This window comes from Suillus plorans (genome assembly GCF_016647745.1).
Source record: "Suillus plorans strain S12 chromosome Unknown HD556scaffold_54, whole genome shotgun sequence".
Lineage (NCBI taxonomy): Eukaryota > Fungi > Basidiomycota > Agaricomycetes > Boletales > Suillaceae > Suillus > Suillus plorans.
In genome coordinates this window covers 169,395-189,740 of record NW_024537438.1, presented here as the reverse complement: position 1 = coordinate 189,740, position 20,346 = coordinate 169,395, and the positions used below count along the sequence as shown (strand labels likewise).

The 20,346-nt window shown below is 46.1% G+C and overlaps 5 protein-coding genes across 5 annotated transcripts; 2 read left to right on the top strand and 3 right to left on the bottom strand.

The window, feature by feature from the left end:
- Nucleotides 1-800: 800 nt before the first annotated feature.
- On the top strand, nt 801-2,980 carry HD556DRAFT_1243019 (MFS general substrate transporter; the record flags this gene model as incomplete). The annotated part of the gene is made up of 15 exons (XM_041298335.1): nt 801-900; nt 951-1,093; nt 1,148-1,218; nt 1,268-1,378; nt 1,431-1,559; nt 1,611-1,795; nt 1,844-1,881; nt 1,936-1,979; nt 2,036-2,122; nt 2,163-2,216; nt 2,263-2,404; nt 2,458-2,516; nt 2,567-2,613; nt 2,664-2,782; nt 2,843-2,980. Coding segments are annotated over 15 exons (1,467 nt in total), but the record flags the coding sequence as incomplete, so codon positions are not given.
- Nucleotides 2,981-6,030: 3,050 nt separating this feature from the next.
- On the top strand, nt 6,031-8,209 carry HD556DRAFT_1243092 (MFS general substrate transporter; the record flags this gene model as incomplete). Its single annotated transcript, XM_041298340.1, has 15 exons — nt 6,031-6,133; nt 6,184-6,326; nt 6,382-6,452; nt 6,502-6,612; nt 6,659-6,787; nt 6,839-7,023; nt 7,070-7,107; nt 7,164-7,207; nt 7,264-7,329; nt 7,391-7,444; nt 7,491-7,632; nt 7,685-7,743; nt 7,794-7,840; nt 7,893-8,011; nt 8,072-8,209. Coding segments are annotated over 15 exons (1,449 nt in total), but the record flags the coding sequence as incomplete, so codon positions are not given.
- A 2,201-nt stretch (nt 8,210-10,410) lies between these two features.
- HD556DRAFT_1242993 (uncharacterized protein) lies at nt 10,411-11,966 on the bottom strand (the record flags this gene model as incomplete). The annotated part of the gene is made up of 8 exons (XM_041298330.1): nt 10,411-10,531; nt 10,583-10,737; nt 10,851-10,979; nt 11,025-11,163; nt 11,213-11,403; nt 11,453-11,572; nt 11,611-11,749; nt 11,803-11,966. The coding sequence occupies 8 exons, from the start codon at nt 11,964-11,966 to the stop codon at nt 10,411-10,413; spliced, it is 1,158 nt and encodes a 385-aa protein (XP_041156976.1).
- Nucleotides 11,967-12,821: 855 nt separating this feature from the next.
- HD556DRAFT_1394646 (uncharacterized protein) lies at nt 12,822-13,136 on the bottom strand (the record flags this gene model as incomplete). Its single annotated transcript, XM_041303650.1, has 2 exons — nt 12,822-12,944; nt 12,995-13,136. Coding segments are annotated over 2 exons (192 nt in total), but the record flags the coding sequence as incomplete, so codon positions are not given.
- On the bottom strand, nt 13,113-14,008 carry HD556DRAFT_753750 (P-loop containing nucleoside triphosphate hydrolase protein). Its single transcript, XM_041311509.1, has 4 exons — nt 13,826-14,008; nt 13,726-13,773; nt 13,483-13,668; nt 13,113-13,430 (listed from the first exon to the last, which is right to left on the bottom strand). Exons 1-4 carry the CDS (start codon nt 13,945-13,947, stop codon nt 13,352-13,354), a joined length of 435 nt encoding a protein of 144 aa, XP_041156974.1. The 5' UTR covers nt 13,948-14,008; the 3' UTR covers nt 13,113-13,351.
- Between the last annotated feature and the right edge of the window lie 6,338 nt (nt 14,009-20,346).

Here is a 20,346-nt window from a genome sequence, read left to right as displayed (position 1 = left end):
ATGACTCCTTTTTGTTGCCTAGCACTAATTGATCAGATTTGAACATGATACATGACATGTCGACGGCCAACTTGAAGTTGTCGAGTTCCACTAACGAAATATTGTTATCTTGAAGCAGGGTCCATTATAATCATATTTTCCCCATTTATCGTGCTATGAATATGTCAAGCATATGGATCCACTTCGCCACGCCACCATATCATACGATCACCCCACCCTAGCCGGTCAATATCACTGAGCCGGGATTCCCCCTACTTGTGAGATCTCCAGAACGAAAGGTGGATAGCAATGGTGTAGGTGTTGACTTGGATCATGTGTGGTTTCTGGTGCTCGCACTTTCCAAAGGGATTCCCGCACTTGTGCTGTCCTCAGTCATACTGAAACTACTCCTATTTGACAGTGTCGGCCGAAAGTCTATTCTTGACCTCGCCTCCCCGAGACAAAGACGAAACGTCTCCTGTGACATTCTCGTTATAGATGAGAGATCATGCTAGTATTACTCATCCATGGGCTTTATGGTTTAATGGGCGAGGCATCGGTCCATTACAGGGGAAAATACTGATACCCTGACTGCTTGTCAATCTCATTGTTACTCAGATCTCTCTCTCCCATTGGCATTTAAAAGCGCATCTAGCTTTTGGTAGCGAAAGACCCGGTTTCAATGATAATGGACGATGCCAGTAAACGCATCAGCTCGCCCTCGTATACAACTCATGTTCCACAGGAGCCTGAGCAAGAGTTGATACTCGTAAGTCATTGTCATATTTCATTTCACGTACAGGAAGGTTTACATTGATCAGATTAAATTCGACGAAGGGGACCCACGCGATCCACAAAACTTTTCTTATGCGCGGAAGTGGGCCATCACGCTGACAGGTTGCGTGTTCTCTGGAATCACGGGTAACTTCGGATTCCAGTGTTGTTGTGATTCTATCTGATATTTGCAACAGCGGCGTCAGCGTCATCTTATTCGATCAGTTATGAGTCGATGATGCATGACCTAAATTGTACTCAACTTCAGGCGACTATTGGACTGAGCTTGTACGTAGTAGGTTTTGGCATTGTCCCTTTGGTTTCTTCGTCATTCAGTGAGGTAAGAACTGGCTAGTTTGCTGTCGTTTATCATTGACTGACATCTATACTTTAGGAGACTGGAAGACGGCCCCTTTACATTGTGTCGTCCGTATTGTTTATGCTCGCTGAAGTTATGAATGCATTGTAAGTTGTCGTGTAATTGTTGTAACATACAGGCGCTCATCACTGGTAGGGCACCAAACATACAAACTGTGATCGTGTCACGTATGCTACAAGGAGTCTTTGGCTCAACAGGTGCATCCTTAGTCGGAGGCTGTATTGCTGATATATGGCAGCCACATGAGTAAGACAGGATACCTACAGTGACGTAACTCACTTATTGATAAATGTTCCAGACGTGGATTGCCGATGTCTTTGTTTGCATTCTCGGCGCTATTCTCTTTTGGCCTCGGGTCAGTGTTTGGGGGGCTTATAGTTGCCAATCCACACCTTGGTTGGCGGTGGGTTCAATGGATGCATGCTATGTGCGTCGACAAAAAACCGTGTCCTGCTACCTCTTTGAACATTCTTCCCAGCATTTCTGGGGTATATGTTCTTGATGTCATCCTGGTGATGAGCGAAACTCGTTCATCCATTGTTCTAACCCGCATCGCAAAGGACACACGAAAGATGACCGGTGACCCCAGGTATCGGTCTAGGGCCGAAATCAACAAACCAAGCATGTTATCTCTCATTAAGACGTCGTGTACACGGCCATTGTGTACGCAAAACAGTTATTTGCCAATTTTTCCTAACCTTACAATCACAGATCTACTCTTGACAGAACCTATTGTGCAGAGCTTTAGTGTCAGTGACCACTGATTATGTTCTCCACTGGCGGTTGACGATATTTGATAACAGATCTGGGTTGGCTTCACTTGGGGGGTCGTGTACTGTTTGCTCGAGTGAGTGCTATCGACTCCTGGATAGAAGTCAGTCGCTAAAGTGAGTTTAACAAAAGATCCGTCACCTCGGAGTTCCAGTCTGTCTACAACTTCAGCATCAGCGAAACAGGATTTGCATTCCTTTGTCTGAGGAAAGTTATCTTGTTGCACATGCACGCCGTATTTGATCTCTCGTCTTGACAGTATCGGATCCATTATTGGCTTGATGGTGAATATATACCAGGATACCTTGTACAAGTAAGAAAGTCAGTACCAGACATTCGTCATTGCTCATGCTATTCAGAAAATACTTTCCGACAAAGGGCCAAGAAGCACGACTATATATGGCGTGTATCGCTGCTATTGTCCTGCCCATCTCAATGTTTATCTATGGATGGACGGCATCACCTCACATTCCTTGGATAGTGCCTCTGATCGCATTAACTGTATGTTGATTTCTCAACAGTGTTTAAAGTTGGTCGTTTTGATGGATTCGCAGGCATTTATGGCTGGCGTCTTCGTAATATTCCAAGTTGCATTTTTGTATCTTGCAGACTGGTATGTGTCTAGACGCATCTATCTTGCAAATGTTTGACGGATAAAACTAGCTATGGCCCATATGCCTCCTCAGCCCAAGCAGGGCAGAGCTTGGCTCGTGAGTCTGCACTTTATGTTTATTTCTTTCACTAAACCAGACTATAAAAGGAAATACTATGGGAATGGTCTTCCCGCTCTTCACGCAGCAGATGTTCGCTGGTATGACATATAAGTGGGGACTGACACTCTGGGCGCTACTATCGCTGGTGATGGCGCCAATTCCGTGGGTGTGTAAATCTGCATACACTGATCGGTAGCGAAGTCTTAGAGGTTTTTTTTTCACACAGGTCCTTGTCTTCTTTGGTTCAAAGATCCGCTCGCATAGTAAAGTCTCTCGCAAAATTCTCGAAGCTGAGGAACAACAATTGGACGGCGAGAAAACTGTTGTTCCCAGCCCCACTGAGGAAAGAAGTATGCAAGTGTAACGAACCCTTGTTTTGCATATCCCAAGTCAACAACTGTAATGATCCTTCATGTGATCAACCCACGGATAAATTTATGTAGTGGAGATATATAGACTCGGACGCGCCCTCCGAAGATGACTACGATTATTATATATGAATATTTGGCCATCTACACTCGCATAAGCTCATGTATCTAAGCACCTCGATGGCTACGACGTATCGAAATCATGTCTCAATCTTTCCGAAAGTCTATTGTCATGAGTACCCAGTAATCCACAATTACATTACACACAAACCCACGACGAAAGTCATTCCTCCACTGGCCTGTAGATTTAGTAAAGAATTTCCTAGACGCACAGCTTTCTTGACTACGATGCACCCAGGATTCGGCAGGTGAGACACTGGCACTACAGAGTCCATCACTACAGCTCCATACGTCCAGTGGTGCTGGAGCGAACGGCAAACAGTAAAACAGAATTTCACACACCACACTTGGATCAGACTGTCCAATGGTGCGATCCAGGACAGCCAGAAATAAGGAGTATGACTATTCGGTGGTCGGATGTACAACCGGCCCGGGCCAAGACCATGGTTAGTACATTCCGAGGGCACTGGAGTCTGGCATGATAGGGTTTTTGAAGCCTGTGAACCACTAAAGCTTGAAGCAGAAACACAGACCAGCTGATCATGCACACGTGGAACCAAAGACGGCTTACCGTGGCCACTGGCAGCAGACTCGGAGATCTTCTTTCTATAGAGGCCGGGGATATCACAAGGTGCAGGTCCATGACACGATGCAAATGAGTCACTATCGCTCGGCGTCCTACTATTACTACTGCTGGTAGTAGCAGTGATCATCTGAATCGATTTGATCCGAGTAGTAAGTAAGTGAATTGGCAGTTGCATGGCAGCGTGGAATCTTTGGATCGGCGCCCAAACTTAATCAAAATGTAAGCTTAGTAATATTAGCCGGGCGTTATGTCAATTGGTATGTAATGTTGGTTCTCGAACGGGAGGTTCTTCCGAGTCTGCAGGCCGCCACCTGCTTCACGAATCACGACATACCATGATCATCATGATAGCGCTCGCCTGTCAGCTTAAAGCATGCAGGACCGCTCTGCCCCCCAATCTAGGCGTTTGCTGGGGAAATATGATTACCATGGTGGGGTTTCTCGCGACCGCCGCTTCATGTCTCCGCAAGTGGTAGTGGCAGACAGTTCCCAGACTAGCAGTGGACAGCTTATCATACTGGATCGCCGTTACTGGTGCGTGTAGCCTTGTTCTACCGAACGACGACTAACCCTTTTAACTCAGCTTAAGATAAGGTGTAAATTCTTGACATCCCATGGCAGACCGCCTCGACTTCTCAAACTGCGATAGGTGCCTTCTTACTTCCATGCATGAATTGCGGCATATATTACGATAACACCAAGTTTTGGCCACTAGTTCTGCACTCTCATGAGATCGGTGTAGATATGCTTGTTGTGTCCAGTGCAATGAAGGAAGGCAATGCTATCCTTCCTGATATACCCTAGTCGTGGTGAATGGAACACCCTGTTGGTTCAGAATTCGTATTCCCGGGCTAGAACACTGACGTAGTTGCAGCGTTGTTTTGCATTTCCTTTTGGGTTGGTGTTAAAAGCATTGAATGCGTCCGCTATTCTAGTGGGGTGATAGTGACACAAGAAATCCTATGATGCGTGTGTGGTGTTGAGGTATTTAAATTCTATATTATATTATCCTCACACCGCACGGGCGTATACCGGATGTCCCCGTATACTCTTGCAGTATCCAATCGGCGAGTTTCCTGGATTTACTCATCACGTTCTGTTCCTTAGGTAAATTATGAGTATTCGCCCCCAAGTGTGGCAAATCATTCTCTATGCGTCACCGGTGGAACTGATTATCTTTATAACAGGGTGGATATCGTGATTTTTATCTTCTTTGTTTCGAGCGGGCTGTCAAGGACAGGAGCCGAACAGTTGACTTTTCAAACTTTTGAAGTCACCAACGAGACAGCTGTTATCATGCCGTCAGCTATTTGTCGTCAAAGATGACCTGCCAATACTCTTGTAATTCATCATCTACCGGTAACCCTGTAGTACGAGGATGTACTCTGATGAGGTCAAGCGCCAAAGCTAATAATTGTAGCCAATATCTGACTTCTACGATGCGGACTTCTCAGCTCATAACTTCGCCCTTCTGTACAGCGGTTGCTGCGACTCTGCACAACAGAACTTTTGGTTATCAGCCGGTTGTCCATTGTACGTATATAGTGATATGGACATGAAGGCTTACACGTACTCAGCGGGCCTGAAAACCCCTGAATCGACTTTTCTGGACTTGGTTCAAATTTTTCAATTCGCATGCTTTTTTTTTAAGCGTAAGCACACTTTCCTTATGAGGAACCTTTCCTTGCAATGACCCTTGACTCGTTTTTATTACCTAGTTGAAGCAGGGATAGGCGACAACCTTGACAATTTGAAAAAATCCGTGCTTGGGTTTTACCAGGGTCAATCGCATCTAACCCAATTACCGCGACTCGATCAGTATAACTGACAAGGTTATTCGTTATTCTAGGTTCTGTCGTATTTGCCCCATTCATCGCTCCTCCGCACACTTGATAAGATAGAATTGCGGTGCCACTATTCATACACATGACTGCACCTGACGGCATGCTGTCCCGTTGAAGAGGGACTCCTGCATCATTTTACACCGCTCCTACTCCTATCGACAGTGTCGCAAATAAATTCTCCTTATAGGCGGAGAGGGATGCTGGTATTACTCATGCACGGGCTTTATGGTGTAATAGGGGAGGCATCACGGTCCATACCATGGAAAGACCCTGGTACCCTAATGTTTGTGACTATTATAGCTCCTGCCCCGTCGACAGTTAAAAGGCCATCCAACTTCTAATCGAAAGACCAAGTTCTGATGATAATGGCCCACACCGGTAAAAGCATCATCTCACCCTCGCCTATAACTCATGTTCCACAGGAGCAGGAGTTTATACTTGTGAGTTATTGTTACTGGTACAATTCTTTTCCACATCCAGGAATGTTGACGTTGAGCAGATTAACTTTGACGAAGGAGACCCACGGGACCCAAAAAAATTCTCTTATGCGCGGAAGTGGACGATCACTCTCATATGTTGTGCATTCGCCGGAATCACAGGTGACCTCGGTTTTTAGTAACAGTGCCCTTCCATCTAATAACTTCAACAGGGGCTGCAACGTCATCATATGCGATCAGTTATGACTCCATGATAACGGATTTGAATTGCACTCGACTGCAGGCGACTTTGGGGCTGAGCTTGTACGCGATAGGTTACGGGATTGTCCCTTTGATCTCTTCATCATTCAGCGAGGTAAGAACTGGCTTTGATTTTGGTATCGTTGGATATAACCGCATCTGCGTCTCAGGAACGTGGCAGACGACCTGTCTATATCATGTCGTCGACTTTGTTTTTTCTCGCTGAAGTTATGAATGCGTTGTAAGTTGTCGCGTCATTGTCACAACAGACAGGTTCTCACCATTAGCAGGGCACCAAACATACAAACTGTGGTTGTGTCGCGTGCACTACAAGGGGTCTTTGGTTCATGTGGTGCATCGTTGATTGGAGGTAGCATTGCCGATATATGGCAGCCACACGAGTAAGGCAAAACACCTGTGGTAGCTCCATTTTTGACACTGTTGCAGACGCGGATTGCCAATGTCTCTGTACGCATTCTCATCGCTATTCGCTTTCGGTCTTGGGTCAGCATTTGGGGGGCTCATTTCTGCCAGTCCGCACCTCGGTTGGCGGTGGGTGCAATGGGTGCATGCTATGTGTGTTCACAAAGCTACATGTTTGAGGTTCTCGTTAAATTTTCTTGTCAGGTTCACTGGGGCATTTGTGCTTGCTGTCATCTTATTGATGAACGAAACCCGTTCATCGATTATTCTAACTCACATCGCGAAGGACACGAGAAAGATGACTGGTGACCCCAGATATCGGTCCAGCGCTGAAATTGACAAACCAAACATGTCATCTTTGATCAAGACGTCGTGCACACGGCCATTGTGTATGCAAAATAATCTTCCGCAGAGTCTCTCCTAACACAACTCTAGATTTTCTCTTCACAGAACCCATTGTCCAAAGCATTAGTGTCAGTGACTATGATCTTGTGTGCCACCAATGGCAGTTAACGTTATTTCATGGCAGCTTTGGATTGGCATCATCTGGGGAATCCTGTATTGCTTGTTCGAGTAAGTGTCGTCGATCTTTGGATCAAATTCGGTTGCTAAGGTGGGTTGCACGAAAGATCCGTTACGGCAGAATTTCAGTCCGTCTACAACTTCAGCGTCAGCGACACAGGATTTGTACTTCTGTGTCAAAGGAAAGTTATCATATTCCTTGCATACTGCGTATCTGATCTTTCACATCAACAGTGTTGGAGCTATCATAGGTTTTATGGCGAACATGTATCAGGAATCCTTGTACCGGTAACAAATTCAACACATGACATTCGTCGTGACTCATGCCATCCAGGAAACACTTTTCGATAAAGGGCCAAGAAGCACGGCTATACATGCCATGCGTCGCTGCTGTTGTCTTGCCCGTCTCGATGTTGATTTACGCATGGACGGCATCACCTAACATTCCTTGGATAGTGCCTCTGATTGCATTAACTGTATGTTGATTTCTCAACAGTATTTAAAGTTGGTCGTTTGATGGATTTACAGGCATTTATGTCTGGCGTCTTCGTGATATTTCAAGTTTCAATTTTGTATGTTGCAGACTGGTATGTGCTTCGCCACATCTATCCTGTACGTGTTTCATGAGTAAACCTAGCTATGGCCCATATGCCTCCTCGGCTCAAGCAGGGCAGAGCTTGGCTCGTGAGTCCTCTCACTTTTTGCTTATTTATTCTATTTCACTAGGGAACCGAAGGAAATCTAATGGGATTGATGTTCCCATTGTTCACACAGCAGATGTTTGCTAGTATGACATATAAATGGGGACTGACGCTTATGGCGCTGCTATGCGTGTTAATGGCACCAACTCCATGGGTGGGTAAATTACCTACACGGCGATTAGTGCTCACAGATTTCACTTTATTTTTCACGCAGGTCCTTTTCTTCTATGGTTCAAAAATTCGCTCTCGCAGTAAGGTCTCTCGTAAGATTCTCGAGGCTGAACAGCAGAAATGGGACGGCGACACGACTGTTGCTTCTAGTCCTACTGAGGAACAAAGCATGCAAGTGTGAAGAATTCTTTATTGTCATATCAAGTATATATCAAGACGTGTATAATGTTTTCATGGAAACTCACGACCTGACCCAAGCCTGGCCCCTGTTAGAGATACGTAGACTGCAAATCAAATGTATAAGTTTATTCACATTAGAATAGTCTATAGGGCGATGCCCCCGCCGGTCTCTTCTACTACATCCGACTGCATAGAAGATATTAAGTTTGGAGGTATGCATGAAAAACCGCGAGAAACATTTAGGCTAAAGCGGGAAGACAAGCACAAGCAATGGCAGGTAAGTGATAGTAAAAGCTTGAGACATGGGACCATTGACGACGTCACTGTTAGTGGGAGAGGAAATTCTAATGTTTGTAGAGTTCGTAGTCGTTGAAAGGGGATACTGAAGTTTGGAAGAAGGCGGCGGCAGACAAGCAAGCTGTTGGGAAGATGATGGTGAGAAGTGGAGTTCCTCAAACATTTAACTTTGGGGTGTTAGTACATTCGTGACACTACGAACCATACGATACGCTCGCTCATTTTCTCCCGACTTTCTCGCTCGCTCGCATATTTATTTTCGTCCACACGCCCGCCCTGAATTTGTTAGAATCCGCTTCTTGGAATCTGTCTATTTTGTTAGTACGTTAGACTACCTGTACATAAACGCACACCACCCCTTCTATCTTCGTATATCAGTATGCACGTAAAGTGATCCAAGCAGCCCGCATAGCGAGTTTGCGCGCCCACCCATCAGTGAACTGGAGGAAAGATGATAAGAGTATATATGACGATACATAGTACACAATCACAAACATCTGTATAATTCTGCTATCCATCATCACATAGTGATGTTTGACTTTATACAGGAAAGGACAATGCATAAATTTCCTACACCAGCGTTTGATCGGGAGAACACCTACATATCGTTGGAATTCTAACTCGAAAGTGATATGAAGTAAAATCAAAGGGTCGAACTGCATGAGACACTATCGGCACCTCAGAAGTGAATTTCATCGTGTCAAAGTCAGGCATGAAGGCCTTAATCTTCCGGATAACTACAAGGTGTTTACCAAGTGCACAAGTTTAAATTAATATTCTCGTGCTAATTTTGACGCCCTCTTCTCCAAAAAGTTGATTTTCTTCGAGTATCGTGCAACGTCCCAAGCCAGACCAAAAAACTCGTGTTTTGCAGAGTACCACGAAGTGTTTACGAAGTGCAAACTGATGCCCTTGTGCGAATTTTAACGCCACCTTCTTTAAATTGTTCATGTTTGTCTACTATATATCAATTGCGAATTTGTGCAAAGAAGTGCCACTTTCGTATCGCAGCCGGAATGTGTCCATCAAGCAAACATATACAACGTACAGCTTACTTCAAATTGTCACGCGAAATCGTATGAATACCCAACGACTAGCAGTTGTATTCATTTGCCACGCGTCTCACAGCGGTCCAAGGTTTTGCGCAAATGCTGTGTAGTGCCGTGTAAGTGAATTCGGGACCCTGGTGACAGCCGCCCCCCATCCAATCATCAAGGTGTTAATGGGCGAAATCAAGTATTTATGACCGAAGTTGTGCTATTGTCTACAATAATTGGTATAGTTACATTTTGCTTCAGCAATTGCTGACGCCTGCATAGACTAAAACAATATAGTAGTGGGTCATACATTACTTCGAGCCCTTATTGATCACTCGTCGAGTATATCATATATCACGCCACCCATCAAAACCATTGCACTTTTTGCACCTCACGAGACGAGCGGCTTAGCTTCCTCATCTAATGACAAAGCTGCTGTTGGGTAATATCAGGTTTCTACCGATGTCATTCCGCTCTGCCTTAGCAATTACCGACCTGTACCAGACTGAGAGAATATGATGATTTGTCCATGTCTCGTGAATTGGGCTACTAATTCGATATGTTCTAAGATCGCCGTCACCTGTCAGCCTCCTTGTGATTGTTAACGTGTACATAGAAGGAGAGAATATCCTGGCTTTTCCAATTATCACGCTAGATTTCCTCGTGCAGCCTACTAAACACATACGTGTATTATGCAGATACATTAACAACATGTCAAGAGAGGTACATAGGACCCTATGTGTTGTTTTCTCATGGTACGAACACCAATATCGTAGGTCTTTACACGTCAAACAAGTGGTAAATGCAAATCGACATTATATTGGGCAGGTTGCTATCTATTGTAAGAATAACTGGCCGAAGGGGTAAACTACTCGGAATTGAACTGCGCATCATCCAGTCGCACCCTCTGCATCGCGAGAGCATTGACGGACATCTTGCCTTTTGCCGCATCACTAAGTTCTGTATGATGACTGGTACCAAAGACTTTCCTAATAAACAGTCAACGGCTTGTCAAATTGAAAGTATTGAAAATAATATACCTTGTCCACCATGTAAGCAACCGGTCAACGTTGCGCTGCGCTACTCGGCCAGGGGGGCGTTCAAAAAAGTCTACGATGTTGAACCAGAACTGCGTGTAATCAAAATCACCATCTATTGATCGCCACGAAGTCACTGATGAAAGTGCGAATCGCAACTACATAATTTGTTAGTACCTCGTAAGGACACGAAAAATTGACCACTTACTTGACACGATACATACGCGATCGAGCGGGCTGACACTTTATTCATCTTGATGATTTGCGCCACATGTGTTTTGACTTTCTTGCCCAAGGGATCCTTCTTCGCACGTCTGTTATTTTCGATGATGTTAGCGCCATCACCATCGCCGGAAACGTCCTTTGCTGAGGAGGGGGATGTAAAGATAGCCTTGAATGCCTGCAAAAAGTGAGGTCTTTGTGAAGCTATCTATGTACGACGAACCTGAACTAAAAGCTTGCTTTTGAACAGACCTTCCTCGAGATTGTTCTGATCGGCAGTATATCCTGCATAAAGGAACGCCGGCCAAGACATTTCTGTCACGACATAGCCGTCCGCGCGGTCCCGGATTCCTGCTCTGACGCTGGTGAACGATTAGTGTCTTGAGATGTCATAAGTGTGATACTACTTACGTTGGATCATTCCAGTCTAGCTCGGTTGGACAGAGCAATCTACCGCACGTGTCGTGGGCAAATCCACGGCAGTGTTTGTCTTCGAGGTCGACGGGGGGATCGGGCCTCCACTCACGATTGACCCAATCTGGGATAAGAGTCTTAAGCTTCGAGGTATCATCCCCTCGAGCACTGTCGGCCCCGTGTCTAAGCTGAATGAAGATCCATTACAAGGTACTCATCGACAATGGCGAAACACACCTTTTTTAACATGTGCATATAGTCATTGTATTCCATGTCAGAAACCTTTCTGTGAAACCACGGAAGGCTATTGTTGAGGATTATATAACTGAATTGCAAACGATCCTGACTGATACCAAACTAGTGAGTAACACTCAGGAGATGGAGAGGTAAAACACTGACTCAAGAGTTAGATTGTCGTCATCACTCTCGAGATCGCACCGCCTATCGTTCTCGGCTATCATGTCTTCGATGCTATCAAATAGAGCAACAATGCGCCTGATAGCTCGTCCTTGAGACATGAAGTAGTTTGTTTCCCTGATAACGGTTAGCGTGCAGAACTACATGATTATAAATGTCGACATTCATACCTTTGTTTCACCGCATGCCCCGACTCAAGCACTTGCAGTTTCTCCTCCAATTCAGCAATTTTGCGCCTTTGTCGAGCACTATCAGACGTCGGCACCGCCATGGACGATGCCACGGAGGTCTGGGAGGATGCCTCGGGCTGCGGGATATCGTCCACCTGCGACATTAGCTTCAACGACGAGTAAAGGGAAAAGAGATCGAGGGAAAGGGAGGAGACTAGGGATGGATTTGACTTCAAACAACTTCCACTCAATTTAACGGCCTTGCACTGGTAGTACTATCCCCGGCAAGGGCAGCTACCCTAAATATGATTGTACGCCTATAATGGAAAGTTTCACACAGGCAACGGCGTTAATAATGTCAATACTCACCTTTTTCAGCGATGTGCAGCTTTCAAGGTTGCATGATGCTATTTCTAGCTCGTGGTCAACGTAAAACTTGTTCGGGTTCAGGGTGACGCACGTACTTGGGTCAGTGTCAATGTAGTCCCACGTCCAGTGGCTAGTATGGCTTGGACTCGGACATTCCAATGAATGCGAGAATTGAAGAAGGTTGCTGCGCAATGCGAAGCGAAAGAACAACATTGTGGAGCTCCGCTCTACGACACAGAAAATTTAAACTCCCAAGTCAGTCGTGCCCATACAACAAAGCCAGCAGAGCCTGAGGAGGCAGTACTCACCCCATCACCCCCCAACATTCTCCTAGCACTTTCCGTGCGACTTGGCCCGAGAGAAACACGTTGAGATCTGGTGGCGAATGCGAGCGACAACGACCATGTACGCTTGAGACCAGTGTCGTCTTTTACAGCGTCCTTGCCTTACGACTCCCTGGGCAGATGTCTGACGAGTGTACTTGATGGGACATTACCTCTTTAGCAACCTTCTCTTCTTTCTGAATAGCTTTGTGAGTGACATCATTCAGCGGGACAGAACCAAGCACGATACCTCCTTGCATTCTTTCTCCTCGGTCTATCCCATGGTCAGATATCACAATAGGACCGATCGAGTCACAGGAGCTTACCTCTTTCTTCTCCTTCGCCTCGCGCTTGAAATAAATTCAGCATAAGTCACACAGATATTGTACCACACGTACTTCTGCCTTCTCCTTCTTGAGCTTCTCCCGAGTCTCGCGTTCTTCAATGATCCTGTAAAATAGTTGAGTTCGTGATGCACTTCCCAAGTTATGTATACGTGCCACTGTGCAACTTCATCAACACATTCGCGCGGGCGAACCTTATTCTTTAACAAGTAACCTTGAAGCGCGGCAACCTGAAACGACGTCAACGGCAAATATATTATCGCTTCCGGAAACTTACACTTAGCTCGTTCTCTGGGATAGCATCTGCGAAACGCTTAGCAAGCTCAGAAATTTCAGTCTCATCAAGCACAGGAATAGTGTGACTGCGCGCCTTGCGCTTTGGCAGGGGAAGGTTTTTCTGCGAAGTGTCAACGTCCTCTTCAGGTGGAGATGTGGTAGCGACACCAGCAGGCTTCGAGGGGAAGAAACACTTGAAAATGCCCTCGGCTTGCCATTTTGTCGCATGTGTGAAATTCACCTAGACATCATGCGTCCTGGGCGACTAAGAGCTGGATCAAGGCGCTCAATATGGTTAGTCGTAGCAAAAAGCAGTCTGGTGAGGCATGTTAGTGGCGCAGTTTCAGAGGGGAACCATAGTAACCCACCGGCCTTCTGCAGCGGCGACTCCATCGAGGCTGTTCAAAAGTCCACTCAAGCTCAATGTTGATCCATCGCTAGTCTCAGTGGTTGTGCTATTGGTGTTAGATGCTGTGGGAGCACCAGTTGACGATGCATCATGACTGACAGAGCGCGTGAATGCGGCATCCAGATCTTCAAGAAGCAAAATATATCTGTTATGATGATAAAATGAATACCGAGAAATGACCGTGGATGACGGAGAACCCTACCTGGATGGTACATGACCCATCAATGTTGTCAGTGTATTATCACTCATCCTGAATTTGGCAAACATTAATAGTCGGTTACTCAGGCTCGAGCCACTCTTACCCCTTTGATGACAAGCTGACAACGTAGATATCCAGACCTAATTCACCCGCCAATGAATGTATCAATGAAGTCTTGCCGCTATGACCAATGGAGCATGAGTACCGGTGGTAACTAGAGCACATGAATCATACGAACCTTCCAGGAACACCGTGCAACAGATATCCACGGCGGAACGGTATACCTGCGTGTCGTCAGATCTGATTTCAACGTTACGCCATCTCACGCACCTCTTTCAGCATACCTTGAAAAAGAGGTTATTGAGTGTTTGAAGCACGTCTAGTACTAGTACGAAGGATGGTCAACAAAGTGGCATCTAAGCAAGGAAATGCACACACCAAGTAAACTTGAATGAGTCCTTATAGATGTATGCTTCAGCATATATAAGATCGGAAAGAACTAGTAGACGTTCAAGTTGTGCACAGATCTTTCAAAAATGTCCGCAGCCAGAAAGTCACGAACCAGTGAAGTTGCACAGATGTTGGCCTTGTTAATTGAAATAGAGCGCCGCACAGATTCCGCATATGCTATTTTTGGACCAAAACACTGGATGCATAGTAGTAGTAGGTAACAATAACGACCCGGACGTTGTTATGTACTAGTAGTATGAAGCAAGACTCGCATAGTCGAGTGAATTAAAATATATATATATTATAGGGAGAGCCAAACTAACAGTATCTCCTTCAGATCTCTGCAGAGCCAGCCGCACTGACAGGCCCGTCCGAGTCATTCAAGTCGGCAGCATCCCTGACTTTTTGGAAACGACGCAAAGCCCAACGGCGAGATAAAGACATGCGTCGCCTATCCGCCAATCCACATGACAATGGCCCTCCAACGGCCTTGACAACAGGTGAGCTTTCTTCATTAGCAGACAGTTCATCATACGGCTCAAACTCTTCGTCTGTGAGCCACCTAATCGACTGCCCACCATCTGAGTAATATTCGTGGACCATAGACTTCCTTTTCGGAGGTGGGGAATGCAGCTTCATAGTACGGCGATGATCGCGCGATCCTCTTCTTTGAGTCTGCAACGTATCCAGGCGCTGTATTTCTGCCATGTTATGCGCGTGTTCGACCTCATACAACCTGCTTCGCAAATCAAATAGTTGCGTATGAAGGGTGTCGATTCGGTTCTGCGAGTCCCGCAGCTGCCGCTGGGCTTGTTCCATGAGTTGAGTGGTCCGATCATCATCGATGTCTTCTGGAGCACCATCAAACCCCTGCAGCTGCATACTAAGCTGGACAACAGTTCAATGCAAGACCAGCTACTACTGACACTGGCGAAGCGCACCTTTTTTGGCATATGCAAGTAATCGTCGTGCTGCATATTATTATTATCTGAAGTCTTTTTAAGCGTCACGTATCCGACGCGCACGCGATCCCGACTTTGGAAACACCATGAATAGCCACTCTCACTGGACGGACTTGAAACACTGACCCGAGGATGAGAGTTAAATCAAGGTTATGATCGTTGTCCTTGAAGTCATCGCGGTCGTTCTCGCTCATCAATTCCTCGACATTATCGAGTAAGTCAATCATCCGTCTGATGATAGCCCGTCCTTGTGAGTTTTTTTCCCTGGCAATGGTAAGCATAGTAAACTACTACTACTAAATTTAACTGGTGCCCATACCTTTTCACCGACTCGAGGTTCTCGCAGCCCTCCAAGTTGACAATCTTGCGTTTCCGTCGAGCATTCTCAGACATTGATACCACCGCTACGGGTGATTTGGATACTGCAGCATGTCGCGGGGTGTCCGAGTCCGCCTGGGACAATGCTCCAGGATGCGGGTTATCCTCCATCTGGAATATGAACGAGGGGGAAGAAATAGAGAAGAAGGTAAGGGAAGGGTAGCCTACTTGACTTCATGATCCACTGGCGGGTCCTGCTGTATTTAATCGAATGTCGGCAAACGTAACTCCATGCGAAGGCCTATCAGAGCGTTGACGTTCAATATTGACCCTTTCCATTATAGGCGTACTACGCTGGATATGTCTCGTCAACACTAAATGGTAAGTACGGCTAACGTAATAACAAATTAACAGTTTAGCACTGATTTGGCCGATGGTCCAAACTGGTACCCAGCGGGTCCAAAAAACTCACGGTCAGTATATCATGGTTGATAAAGCGGGGAAACAAAGTACATTAGGCGGCAGTAGCGTTACAGCGGCTGCCGTCGTGAAATACAAATGATTATGAATTCTAAAAAGAAAGATCGTCAAACGTGTCCTCATCGCCATCTCTATCTTCACCATCTTCACTTTCCAGCTCCTCCCAGTCGTCACTAAGCTCATCATCGGGATCCTCCTCCCGTTCGTCGTTGCACTCTTCACCATCTTCACCATCGCTAACTCCATCTTCATGGCCTACATCATCGACGATAGTAGTATCCATAGCGTCCGAGCCAGCCGCTGGTGCTGCCAGTGGGCCAAGGCAGTCTCTAGTTATCTTCTGTAGTGCTAGAGGATGTCCAATACCGAAGGGAGTATATCGCATGAACATATCCCGGTCAACGAATCTGACCAAAATTCCGAGGCTTAATGTTAATCTGCCATCATAGGAGGTAATATTCGCACTCACATCCCAACATAGTATGCTTCCCAATCATCAAGTTCCCCGTCAGGACGCCCCAATGATTTGCCAAGAGGAAGGGAGCTTATACCTCGTCCTGCAGCAAAAGCAGGGATCAAGTGGACTCCTCGAATAACTTGGCTTGGATCGAGGAACCCGAACGAGTCAGGGTCTGATGCCTCAACGAACGCAATCTTCGGGAGACAGGTACATTTCATGCTCCATTTATGGCTCCGCAATGGTGCCAGCCATCTGACCCAGAGAACCTCGAGGTGGTGCTTGACAGGTCGTTCTCCCTTGTTGATCCAGACTTCCATATGATATATACCTAGTGTACGAGCATACCAGTATGGGTGAGTAGGCGTCATCTCCCCCGAAAGTACCATGACATCAGCATGTGTCCTAGGGTTAATGGTATCGTACTCGCGCCTGAGGTCATATGTACTATAATATACCTGCGAAAAAGCAAGGATTAAAAAAACAAATACACGCGCACATATATACATACCTGCATGGTCTGGGTTGAGTAGAGGGTATTGTTTGGAATGATGACTGAGTTATGTTCCTCGTCCGTGAAGCTGTGGTCGCAATAACTGATGTCGAGCTTGCGCAGCCTGTAGAGGATATGGTCCTTCAGTCTTGGTACAAAATTCTGACATCCATTGTGAACAAAGCATTCCAACTGCAATATCATGCATACCTTGACTGCCGGATCGCCACTGTGTTCTCGAAGGAACGGGAATATATTGACCGGATTGTTTTGATTTGTAGCGATATGGTGATGCTTTTGCAAGGGGGCAAAAGGGGGGACATCAGCGGGCGATTGACTATCAGAAGATGATATGCCTCCGGATTCTGCCACGCGTCGAAGTACACGGCGCCTACGCTCATGCTTAGCTAACTGTGCTGGTGTATCTAATTTACTGGTTAGCGGATAAAATGCCTTTAGGGCTCTGTGCGCGAGCTCTCCCTGGCCAAATATAATGTCAGTTGCATCGTAGAAATAAAACAGGCGCATACCATTTGAGTGGTGAAAGAATCCGTTGTTCCGAAGAGCTTGATCATTCTCACATAATCGCCCATCGCATGAAACTTGTAAGTACCGAGATTGAGTTTCTTTACCCGCGGTCCACTCGATTCAGAGGTGGTATTGGATTCCGAGCACTGAGCGAGTCTTCGTTGGCGAGCCAATTTCTCTTTCGGTAACTCGACAGTGTTAAAGACAGCGCAGGTGTCCCGTTGAAACTTCCGTAACCTCTGACAAAGCTTCTTCAATGTATCTTCGAGAAGAGTAAGTGTAGATTCTGAGTGAATTCTAAGCTTAGCGAGCGCATGCCACTGTGCAAATCGATACAACAGAGACTGTATGATTGCATCGTGGTCTTTTGGGAACAGCCCTTCGAAAACCGGGATAGAACACTGCCGAGCAAAGATGTCAGCGAGCATAAGACAATGAATAACAGAAAAAAAAACCTGTAGGATATCTTCGAAGTCACGCGCTGCTAATCTTTTCATCTCGGAGGTGTTATTCGCAAATCTTCGAATTACACCATTACCAAATGTCGGGACCTGGCGAAATCTATGGTAAGATTGAGAGCCGACAACTCGTTAGTAGATGACAGCACTCTATATGCGAACTTCGCATACCTGTTGTCAAGAGTAGCAACTAGCTGGCTGCCCCCAGGAAGAGCATAAAGAAGTCTGATGAGGTGCGTAAACAGAGCTTTCCAAGTGCCTAATTCGCACTCGTGCATCAAGTCAACAACAAGCATCCGGAATGTGTCGAGACCAAGCGGTCCAAGCTTCTTTACAAATTGATTCTAGGAGTAGTCTACCTCAGCTAATCGCAATTTGCAAGGAACTGTTCGCGCTTACAATAGTAGGTACCCACGAGCCGTCTCCAAGAGTGTTTTCGACCTTTGAACCATCTACAGTGTTTCCCCACTTGTAGATGAACTCGCGCGCCTTTTCGACTTTCGCCATAGCATACACTCGGAGCGTGGCTATACGACTTTTCATGTCCTTTAGTAAACCAAGCGAACCAAACATACTTTTAGGCGTGAAACAGCGAGGACATGCGCACAAGCCCATATCCTTGATGGTTGCGATTAAAACCCTGAAAATCAGTCATGAATAATCTGAAAGTTTTAATTCAGGTAAAGGACGGTGTACTTCTCTGGATAATCAGCTGAATATGTAAAGATTCTCGGAAATATTCTTCGCAGTACTCCATCCGGGCAAGTCAGAATGATACCGTGGCGATACGCTCGAAGAAATTCTTCATCGAGCAAAATTTCCCAGCACCCATGAAATAGCTCCCTACGGCAGTGTGCTTGAAGTGAGGCTATCCCAGTCTTCGATATACCAGGTAGCTTGCTCAATATATCTTTAATGCTGTCGGGAATCTGACAAGGACATTTCGTGTCAATGGTAATAGACAAGAACCCAAACAGGATGACTCACTGAAGGTAAAAATCCTACCAAATGGCATGCTCCCGATTGAGGCAATGTTCGCGCGTACTTTGTCAGATTTCCGAAATACAGGTAAAGTGGCCATGCCTTAGCAGTCCCAAAGTTGGCTAGGTGAGTGGCATCAGAAAAAAACATGAGACCCGCGATTACGCGTTCCAATGTACAGCCAGGCTCCTTTGGCAGCTTCTGGAGATTGTCCTGAGCTTCCAGCCAGGCATCAGAAGTATAGAGCTCGTCGAATATTCGCTCCTGATGGGCATCCAATGGATCCTTCCATAGCCGTTTAAAAGGCAACAGATGGAATGCGCCAGCTTGCATATCTGCAAATGCCGCGCGGATCACTTCAACAAGAGGGCGATAATGAAATCCGGAAATACTATACGCCTTTGGTCCTTCCTCTCTTGATTTCGTAGGTATGCCAATAGTCACGTCGGTCTCGATCCAGTCATCTGGGAAGCTGACTTTCTCCTTGCCCTCATCTTTATCTAAATCTTGCAGGCTCTTCTTCACCGAAAAACCCTCAAGATGCTTAATGTCGAAATCATCCGCTTGTAGAACATCTCGGACGAGTCGCTGGATCTCGGTTTCCGATTTCTGGTGACTACCAGAATTCATCCAAGACATGAGCCGATAAACGGTCATGTTTGGAAAGGGGTAGGGTGGCGAAAATATCCTTGCCGGGGAATCGGTTCCTTGAACGACCCTTGGACACGTTTTGGCAAGCAATGAAGACGGGATGAATCTATTTGGTTCAAAGGACGGACGCCGCGGGTATAGACGACAAATCCCAACAGAGTTGAAAGCGGTTTGAAGAGTATCTCTTAGCGTTAGAAGGACACGTCGGATCCTGGACTGGGGTGGGGCTGGTGGTGTATTATCGCAGTCATTGAGGTCCTCAGCTGAATGTTCAATATCATTGAAAAACCTTGGAATACGTCTCTGAGGAACATTAGAATCCTCTGAAACCATAGAGGGATCAGCAGACATCAGATCCGGCTGCTCCATAAATATATGGACGTAAGATCTCACCACGGTCAGATCGATTTCCAGAATGAAGGGTATTGTCCATTAATGTCATGTCAACATCAGTTTGCCCCCTTTCTGAGTTTGAGTCGTTGAAATGGTGCTGCGACTCGGACGCTGTGGGACTGCCAGAGGGGATGACATCGAATGACATAGTATGAGTCATGCTAGAACTCGGCCTGGCTTCTAAGGGTTTACAAGAGGCAATCGGTCTTGGATGGGCCTTTACATGCCCACTGGAAGGCCTCAGTGGTAAGGTTCCCTAGCGACAAGTTTACTAAGTCCTGCTCTGACCAAGAAGCCAACCAACTCACTTGTGATAGGGCCTTCGTTGACATGTTTGCAACTAAGTTAGACAAAGTCGAACCTCTCGCGAGCTCTAGTCTTTTCTGTCTCGCAAGAATGCTAGACCTTTTGAAAAAACTGCAAGTCACTCGATGTCTATTCAGTCCTCGATTG